The sequence below is a fragment of the Ochotona curzoniae genome, unplaced genomic scaffold (genome assembly GCF_017591425.1).
Source record: "Ochotona curzoniae isolate NIBS_2020 unplaced genomic scaffold, NIBS_Ocur_1.0 contig_3498, whole genome shotgun sequence".
Classification (NCBI taxonomy): Eukaryota; Metazoa; Chordata; class Mammalia; order Lagomorpha; family Ochotonidae; genus Ochotona; species Ochotona curzoniae.
Genome location: NW_024465885.1, coordinates 44,404,259 through 44,414,489, shown reverse-complemented (window position 1 = coordinate 44,414,489; position 10,231 = coordinate 44,404,259). Strand labels below are relative to the sequence as shown.

At 50.4% G+C, this 10,231-nt stretch overlaps 1 protein-coding gene across 1 annotated transcript in view; it reads right to left on the bottom strand.

Annotated features, from left to right (window-relative positions):
- Positions 1–4,958: 4,958 nt before the first annotated feature.
- ITSN1 (intersectin 1) overlaps positions 4,959–10,231 on the bottom strand; it is a 203,128-nt gene continuing 197,855 nt past the window's right edge. The window contains exons 35-40 of the mRNA XM_040980773.1: positions 9,536–9,748; positions 8,537–8,658; positions 7,513–7,595; positions 7,175–7,258; positions 6,562–6,735; positions 4,959–5,107 (exon numbers count right to left, since the gene is read on the bottom strand). Coding sequence (XP_040836707.1) covers positions 4,959–5,107; positions 6,562–6,735; positions 7,175–7,258; positions 7,513–7,595; positions 8,537–8,658; positions 9,536–9,748 — 825 coding nt within the window. The remainder of the gene's footprint in view (positions 5,108–6,561; positions 6,736–7,174; positions 7,259–7,512; positions 7,596–8,536; positions 8,659–9,535; positions 9,749–10,231) is intronic.

Here is a 10,231-nt window from a genome sequence, read left to right as displayed (position 1 = left end):
ACACAGTTTCCAAAATTAAACTGTGGGTGGCATCTGTTCCCCCTAGTAGTCCAGGCCGGAGGATAGGGGGTACCTTCCAGGGGAAGACACAGAACTGAATGAGTCACTGACAGATAGGTCCAAATTGCTGTAAGCACTTGGCATTATTTAAATGCCTTAAAGTGACACCTACGAGTGGACCTGCAAAACAAAGGCAGGCCCCTCCTGCCATCCATTAATGTCTGGGCAAAGCTGGGGACTCTCGGGCTAATTGGCAACACCACTGAGGGATCCCAAGCCTCAGAGAGTGTGTTAGCCTCAGGGTTCAGACACTCCTAATCACTGCTTACTGGAGAATGTCCCGTCCTTCAGGGCAGGACGCTTTCCATCCTCATCAAGGGTAGATTATTTCCTGGTCGCTACAGATGGCTCTGCAGAGCCTGATGACCCACCAACATATATCCAGGATCGAAGACAACACAAGGTGAAGGAACACATGTTCTAAAACTTTTCCTTTCCTCCAACTCAAGTAAACCATTGTTCTCCAAGCACAAAGGGGCAGGGACCTTACTCTGAGCAAGCAAGCAAGGAGGGGGCAGATCTGCCAGCTACTTTCTCCAGCCCATCATACCTAGCCACAGGATTTCTCTGAACAGCCTCTTCCAAGACAGCATTGACCCAGCAGAACCATTCAGCTTAGACCCCAAAGGGAGGAAGGCCAGCCACGGGCTTCCCAGGTGCTCTCACCTGCATTCTCTTACACCTGTTAAGAGCAAGTTGGTGGGAGGGCTGCAAGGAGGACCTGGGTGGCCTAGTCTGTTCCCTTGGAGCCTCAGATGTGCTTTCTGCTTTTGGCTGCTTCACACCACCCCTTTGTGATCACAGCTGGCCTTACAGCTAATTGCAGACTCCCCCCTTGCTGTCGGGACGCCAGGCAGGCAGGCAAGGCAAGGCAAATCCAGCATACTTAAAAGAAATGTTTTCAGTTTTTTCCAGCTCATCCTCACTGTGTGCTGACCTGCGGGAGGTAGGGGAGGAGGCTGCACCCAGGGCAGGAGCCCATGCTGGGTCCTGGGCCTTTTCCCTTCCTGCCCACTACACTGGCCTGTCTGCTCCGGTCTGTCCCCCTGTGGGACTGGCCAACCAAACCCCACTCACACCAGCCCAGCCTGAAGGGTCCCTCTTTAACAGGTCCTTTGAGCAGACAGATCAGACACACAGAGAAATACAAGGACCAGGCTTCTGCCTTACTGGATTACTACAGAAAAAAAGGAGAAAGAACATGGCAACAATATTGATGGAATGCTAACTGGAAGATATGACCCGGGGCGCTGCCAGGTGAGTCTTAGTAACTAGGCTGGATTATTTTTGGAAAAACAAACCAAAGAATCCCTTGTAGGCATTCCAGCCTCCGGGGGTGCAAAGAGAAGGATGAATAGGCTCACCCAGAGCCTTCTGAGAGGGGCCACAACCACAGTCTGAGGGTGTCGAGGGCCAGCTTTCTCTACCCCTCTGCGGGGATGAGCTCAAGACCTAACCCCCTGAAGGCAAAGCAAGCCTTACAGATCCCACTGTGTATACCATGGGTGTGCCAGCTGCCCCTGTGACAGTGCTGGGCAAAGCAAGTCTCTAAGCCCAAAAGAAATGGAAAATAAAAGAATCAAACAAACCCACTAACCAAGTGCAAATGAATCAAGAAGGCCCAAACAGTGAGGAAACATGGGAAGAGCCAGAGCTCTCCTTTGTTCGTTTGTTCATGCCTTCTCCTCTACGGTCCACGCTAAGGGCTCCACCTTGGGAAGCCAACTGGCAGTGCCTTGCACATTACTCTCTGGATCCATCATCCCATCGAATCCTGGCCCATCCTTGCTCTGGATGGCCAGGGTCTTCCAGGGTCACCCCAGCCAGCCCCTATCCAGCCTTGGCAGGCAAGCTTTAGTACCACCTTCCCCGATCTCCTGCCCGGGACACACTCATGGAGGCCACCTGAGGTATTGCAAGTGGTCAAATTCACCTGTTTTCTATCAGGATCCCAGCCCAGTTAAATGCAGGTGAAATCAGTTCTTTTCATATACACAAATCAATCCTGCTTTAAGTTGTATTCAAAAAAACAAGGAGGGGAGAAAAGCCATGGCTCCTCTTCCATTAATGTCCTTCGGGAGCTGGGATTTGTCCTCTGCTATCAGATGCCAGGGGCTCAATATCAAGTGATCACCTGGGAAGCCTGGCCAGGGTCTCTTCAGCACTGCTGGGGACTCATGCCTGGAGGGTTTCTCTGCCCATCGTGGGTGAAGCCTGTGCCTGCAGTACCACATCCTCAGGTTCCTGTGGTCAAAAGACCTGACTGCAGGAGAGGCTGCTACCTCTCTCCCTAGAAGATGTAAACCTCTGTCCCCAGAGGACCCAGAAGTGGACTTTCCCTTCAGAAAAGCTAGTCAATGAGGTGTACCAGGAGTGCTTGGGATGCCTGAGGTCAGAGCACGGCAGGTGACCAGGAATGCCTCTTCATGGCCCACTAGGTACAGAAGAAGTTCTCAGTGTGGCTCAGAACAGAGGGACACTGTTTGGAAGCATGACCTAAAGAAACCCTGTACTTAGTGGGGGAAAGGAGCCAGAAGACATATTTGTTATTGATAAAGGGCATTCCATCTCCCCGAAAGGTAGACCAAATGGTCAAAATGGTAGCACTGAAGGATAGGGACCATTGGGTTTAAGATTATATGCATCACCCACGCTCCTGTATCTCCTGACATGAATACCAGCCAGATCTGAGTCAGTCCATTCATCCATAAGTATGATCAGTCACATTACAAACTGCACCAGCAAATACAATGATGCGAATCCAGAACTTGCCATCCTACAGGAGCGTCTCAAGGACACTCAATAAAACCATTTCAGTGGGGTGGGGGGTGGAATTCATATATTGCTTCTTCATGCTACATTAATTGTAAAATGGGACTCTGGAGGGTAGGACCTGTGACCTAAAAGTATTATGTCTGTTGTTGTGCACACCACATCCTGCCTACTTGCACAGTGATGTCCAACATTAACACGAAAATAAAGTCAACAACAAGAGAACGGGAAGAAAGGGATGGGGATGGTGGCTCAACATGACCTCGTTTATACACTGAATACTTTTTTTCTACTACAGTGTGATGTCTTTCGTAGCTACACTGCACAAACTATCGGCTATAGAAAGAGGAGCGTTTGAGTTGCACATGTCTATTTAAAGGCTTCATTAGAAGTTTCATAACAACCTCAGAAAATACAAACGTAAAAGTAGTTTAGCCATGTTTTCTGCTGGGAAGTGGTAAACAAATCATGCCTACAGTTAAACTTGGTCTATAACATATTCCATTCAAAGTTCTAACTAAAGGAGATAATCTGCTTATTTAAAAAAAAATACTTAGGTATCTGTTGTCCTGGATACAAAATTGTACACTATTTTCAATAAATAAATAATAAAGCGTTTCTTCAAAGTATGAAATGTAAACTTGGTTGTCCTGTTCCAACACACGCTTTTTAAAAAAAAAACTGCTTGAGATATGACAAGGTTCTTATGGGAAACTAAAAACACCACCGTTCCCAGCAAAACAGGTTCTCTGCCACCCCTAATTGAGTTCAAAGACCTACAATCAAAGAAAAAAACCACCTCACACAGGAAAGCTAGACTCTCATGCCAAGAACATGCAAAGAATGCTTCTGGCCACAGCCATTACAAGAACACCACATGCGCACAAAATATGGCCCACACTTTTCCATTAGCAAGTCAAGTTCTTATCGAATTAATTGTCCTCTATCCTGGCATTGAAGGCTAAAGAATCAAAGAATCCAAACAGCTTGGCACATGCCCGTACATTCCCATATACCCCCGATCCTGGCAACAAGCACACTCCCATCTTTCTGTTGTGTGTGTGGCTTCCCCAGACTCCTGGAACACACGTGCTCCCGAGGCTTTTCCCTTCCCTTACATCTTCCCACCGCACCTCCGGCTTGTCATTTCATCTTGTCACACCCAGGACCTGCCTTGCTGGGAGAACACACCCACGGCAGCTGCTGAGATTCCCCACGACAATCAGAATCAAGTGCATACAAGCCCAGGTGAGGGCTAAGAGCTGACTGCCAGCCATGATTCCTGGCATGACACATTATGGAGCCCTGGGAGAGGGGAGAAATTTCCAACAATGTCTGGCCACCTGAACTCAGGGATCATGGGAAACAGTTGTCCTGGTGGCCTGCTGGCAATAGGATCCATCATAGGGCAGCTCTGGGGGACTACAAGCTCCTGCAGTCATCACCCATTCGTGCTGGGACCTCAACGGAGACCCCTGGTGGTGCACACAACATTGTGTTTTCACTGGCATCAGTTGATCTGAAGCCTAGAGGGGGATTAAACAGCTGTCACAGCCCACATGCCAAAATCATCCATGAGTGGACTGGCCATCATAGCATCTCCCTGGAGAGGTGGGGAGAGTGCAGGACATTGGGATTTCAAAGCAATGATGGGACTGTCACAATTGTTTCTCAACACATGGAGGACTGGGCCTTGGAGGAGGAGGAGCCTAGGTTGGGGGCTGGAAGAGGTAAGAAATCAGGATCACATGAGTTCTCCAGAATGAAACACAGACCCTAGATGCAGAGATCTAACTTCTACCAATCGTCAACCTGCATCTGGAGCCTGGGCCAGGGAGGGTGTCAGACACAAAGTTCTGTTACCTGGCAGGTGTGCTATGGGCTTTTGGAAACCCTAGAGGCCGTGAGCAGACCTGCAGGGAAGGATAAGGATGCACAATTCTGGTTCACTGAACAGGAGTTGGGGAAGATTGTCAAGAATGATTCCTAGGAGTGGTGGGGGGCCTGTCTCTGCTGTCCCGCTGCCCTGTTGGCTGAACGCCAGAGGTTCTAAGAGGAGGACCACAGATGGCACAGGCGCCACCTCGCAGTGGATGGCGTCCTCCGAGCATGCTGGGAGCCATTCCCTATGGTTCATCGAATAGCTGCAGGTCCAGGCGGACCACGATCTCTCCCGTGGGGACTTCATGTAGCAGGAGACACTTTGTGACTGGCCCCTTGGAGCCCTGGTCTTTCTTGATGTCAGCCACGCGGATCTCTGTGCGGCCCAAGAAATCTGCAAGGAGAACAAACACACCCTGCTCAGACAGAGACCTTCTCCCACAGACGCGCACCTGCCGGGCCTCCTGCACGTCTCCTCGGGAGAAATGTGTCTTCCTTTTCTGAACTCCATGGAAGATCAACACCAGGGGCTAGTGGTGTGGCACAGTGGGATAGTCTACCACCTGTGGTGCCTGCATCCCATAAGGATGCAGTCCCAGCTGCTCCATTTCAGATCCAATTCCCTGCTTAGGTGCCTGGAAAAGCAGCAGAGGAGGACCCAAGTCCTTGGGCCTGTGTACTCATGTGGGAGAACTGGAAAGGGCTCCCGGCTCCTGGATTCTTCTGGCCCAGTTCCAGCTATTGTGGTCATTTGGGGAGTGAGTCAACAGATGGAAGATTCTCTCTTTCTCTCTTCCACTCTTTCTCCCTCCTCCCTTTCTGTAACTCTACCTCTCCGATAAATTTTTAAATGTAAGTATTTAGCCAGGTCTATGACTGTCTTTGGGCAAAAAGCCAATAGCACACAGTGAGCTAATTCAATGGAAATGCTAAGAGATGAAGTCTTGAAAGGGGCCCCGTGGCCCTGGGTCCTCACTCTCATCACTTCTACTTCTTCACTTACAATCCAGTTGAAACCATAAGCTTGAACCACGATCTCTAGTTTCTCCCAGATTGAGGGAGCAAGTGATGGCCTCTCAGAGTCAGTGGCTCAGAGACCATTGTGAAGCCAAGCCAGAAAACTGGTTAATAGAATTTTACCACCAGCAAACCTTCTCCAGCAACCCCTTGCTCCAGCAGACACACCTCCCCAGGGGCACCAATGGATTATGTGGTCCTGGACTAAGGTTCTTACATCTCCACTAGCATTGGCCAGTTTTTTTTAATATTGTTTTTTGGGTTTTTTTTTTTTACATACTCTTATTCTTTGAAAATCAGAGTGACATAGAGACAGCCAGGGAGAGAGATGGGGGGAGAGAGAGAGAGAAAAAGAGGATCTTCCATGCGTTACTTCACTCCCCACAATGCCTGCCTCAGCTAGGGCTAGAATCAGAAGTTCCAGCTGGGACTAATGCACAGATGGTAGGGACCCAAGCCCTGGGGCGCTCTTCTGTAGGAAGACGGATCAGCAGCAGAGGATCTGGGATTGGAACCAGGCACTGCCCTATGGGATGTAGGTGCCCAAAGTGGCGTCTTAACCTTCGTGCCCGATGCCTGCCCCCCCATTGCACATGTTCTGTAAACTAGCATGGCTTGGTGCCCAGGGTTACAGAACCAAGCACACTCCCCTGGTCACAATCACCTGTCTGGCCAGCATTCGACTATGGCATAAAGACACTCTGTGCCCACTGAGTAGCCCATGCTGCGAGTGAATGCCTCATCTCGGGCCAGCCCCAGGCAGCTGTGGAAATCATATTCCTGGAGCAGCAAAATGTCCCCCAGGGAGACAGGGTGCCACCTCTGGCTCACCATCGGGGGAGAACTGGTCCCTCTCGAACACGGTGATACAGAGGACTTCCTGCTCCAGGTCTCTGATGAAGAACTGGCAGTTGGAGTTCCACTTAGGGTTCAGGGTGTCCTGGATGGTCTTAGTGATGTGACACTGCGAGCCCATGGTCACCTCGCAGTACGGATTGCTCCTCCCTGGAGGGAACACTAAGTTTCAACTGGACAGGAATGACATGTGCTGAGTCCACTCCATCCCCACGCTGACCTAAGTGGGCCCGGCATCATCCCCAGGGCGAAACATACACAGTGAAGCATCACACTTGGATGATGGCTTGGGAACTAGACCCCTCATGCGTGTTCCCTTCAGGCTGGGAGTATGCCACATCCACTGTGAATACAACCACTCCGATCTTGCCGGGAAGCAATACAAATAGCTCTAGGTTTCTAACAAGGGTTTAAACACACACACACATCATTCACCCACACATACCCCTCCCCCTTCCCAGTAAGAGAAGAATTAGGATTTGAAATAGCACATTCGCTTCTAAGTCAGTCAGGAGTGGGAGGAAGGCACAGAAGGCAACCAATGGGCACTGATGAGTGCAGGGCAGGGCGGGAACCCCTGGGTACTCACCGTGGGAGCGGCAAGGCTTTAGCTCAATGCCTTCCACCACGTTCACCATCAGCCTTCCAATGCCAGTTGCCCTCTGGGAGCGCACTGCCAAGCAAGAGAAACAGCAACACAGAAATGCTTCGTTCTGAACGCTGACACCTGTCCTGAACTCCCACCCCTATCGGCCTCCCTCCCAAGCTACAAAGCCATTCTCCTTCTCCTTTCCTCTCCTTCATGTTTTGATTCCTTGCTCTTGAACTTTGCATCCTTCTCCTGCAGCCCAGCCCCGTGCCCCTGCCAAGCCCCTCTGGGGATCCAGGCCCACGAGCTCAACAAGTGCGCAGGAGCCGGCACGTTACCCAGATAGGCCTTCTCCCGCTTCTTCTTCTCCGTCTCGATGTAGAGCTCAGAAGCAGCTTTGATTTTCTGCACCCAGGCGGTCCTTGGACAAGGAATGAGAGAAGAGTTGCCAAATAGAACACAGGAAGCAGGCTCTCGCTTGGTTCAAATTTGGCTTCCAGCACGCTCAGGTTTTCTTTGTTCCCCCTCAAGTTGTTTAGTTGCAACCACAAAGTCTTGGGAAAAGAAATGGGACTGTTTGTCCCAGGGGTGGCTGATGATAATCCCTGTCAGCAATCAGCCAGGCCTGGTGGCATGAGCGGAGTCCACACGGAGGCAGAGCCGGCAGGAACACGGTTCTGGAGCCCTCACGGTCTCCTGACTGGAAAGCTGCCTAGCCCAAGAGGGCCAGAAGGCTTTTGCCTGCGAAGTCACTTGAGGGAAGGACAAAAGCCACATCAGAGTGGGACCCACTGCCGGACTGAAGGGGAATACGCTGGCCATTCTCCTTCCTGGGAGCGGAGCGCTTTGGCACGGCAGCTTCTTCTCTAAGCCTCCTGGGAGCCATATGTGCTCCAAACTGGAGCGAGTTTTCTTGGTTTGGCACAGGCACTCCTTGAAACACGCCTGGCTCCACCTCAAGCTCACCCTTCAGAAAATGATCTGCTTGATTTGGCTCCATAACATCTTGAAGATGCAATTACAGCCGCAGGCTGTAGGATGGGAGCCAGGGGAGGTGGGCTGGGTGCGGGTGGTCCTGCTGATCCCCCAGATCTCCAAAGAAATCTGTGGGTTTCTGCCATCTGGCTGGGGGGGCGGGATGGGGGCAGGAGAGCCTGACTTGCTCCATTCGTCTCAAAGAAGGTGCGCAAGAAAGATCACAAGCAATATTTACGATGATTGTAACAAACCCATGCCATGTGTGCAACTGTCACATCCTTCCACCCCTTCCAGAGGGTGGAGCATGGCGCCATGGCCCGGGGGACACTAGGACCTGCTGTCCACATGTCCATGGTGGGGGAGGAGGAGGGAGCCAGGTCTTACCTCTCATTTATGCTTTCAGCTCGGAGGGTGTAGACCCGGTCTATGTGGGAAATGTGGAAGATGGGTTCATCTCCAGAAGGGTCTGTGGGTAGTTTTACTAGGACCTCATTTAGGAAGATAGGCTAGAAAAGAATATGGAGGCATTACAGCTGGCACAGCTTCCCATAAACTCTGTGTGTGTGTGTGTGAGACCTTGTGTTTCCATAAACCAGACAGGATGGCACAATGCCCAGGAAACGAGATCAGAGTAAGGGTTTTGTGTTCCTATAGACTTTTCTATGTTGCAAATTACAAATGGTACACACTCCTCTCATCTCTGCAGAGTATTCTAAGTCCTTCTGCATAAGATCTCCTTAAATAAAGTCCCTAGTCCCTTGTCTCCTTAAATAAAGCCCAAGCAGCAATGATGATCTTCCATGTTACATCCAAGCACTTCCCTCCCAAGTTTCTCATACCACCTTATCAGCCACAGTCTGCATACAATTCACAGATCTTCTTCCCAAAACCAAGCTGGCTGATGCTTCCAAGAGGAAAAAAAAAAAACCCACATAGACAAATTAGGAAAAACCAATCACCCGTGACACAGGGATACAGAAACTCAGGCATCCAGATGTGGGCAGAGCAAAATGGCACCCCAGGGAAATCCACCACATGGGTGGTTTAGATCAGAAAGAGAAGGGGCATGGAAGGATGGTTCAGGCTACCTTGAAAGCTTTAGCGAGGAGCAGTGGATGCAGGACTGTGTAGAAGATGGTACGGCACCTGGGTCACCCTGCTTTGTCACTTACCTGCACGCTGGACTGAATCCCAACAGCTGGTAAGTGTTCCGTGAATCAAACCGGTGATGCTGGAATCGCTAATCACCACTTATCTTAAAACCTGCCTCGTTCCCCAGACTGTATCCTCCATGCCACACCCTAGACACTGCTAAAATGCTGGCACAGGTCACCTTTGGATACCTGATACCCCATGGCCCCCCGAATATCACACGGAACTTACGGTTTTGTACATTTTATACTGCAGGTTGGATTTGGGGCTGAAGACCTTGTCGGTGCCGGAAGACCCCAAGGGCTTGGTAATCTGTGTCAGCAGGAGGAAGTCATTGAACAGGAAACCATACAGCTCCTTGTTGCTCTTGGCCTTGTAGAGTTTCCCGCTATGTAGAAACTTTCGTGGTCCCAGGCAATTGGTCACTGAGTTGAACACCAATTGCTGAGGAAGGAGAAGAAAAAAACCCAAACAAGGCACAAGTTGAAGGAAGGTCAGGCTCTTAAGTTCATCTCTATCTGCACCCCCAAAGAATGGGGCAGAACTGGGGATCATGGTGGTTGGGGGGTAGGGGTTGTGGCATAGTAGGTTGCCTGCAGTACCAGCATCCTATATGGGCACAGGTTCATGTCCTGGCTGCTCTACATCTGATCCAGCTCCTTGCTTATGAAATTGGGAAAGCAGAGGATGGTCCAAGGCGTTGGGCCCCTCCATACACATGAGAGACCCAGAAAGAAGTTCCCGGTTCCTGGCTTTGGACTGGTCCAGCTCCAGCTGTTGTGGCCATTTGGGGAGTGAGACAACAATCTATCTTTCGCTCTCTCTCTTCTCTTTGTCTCTCTCCCTGCTCCCCACCCCTGTAACTCTGCCTTTATTTTCTTTTCTAAAAAAATTTTATTTTTATAGGAATGGCAGATTTACAGAGAG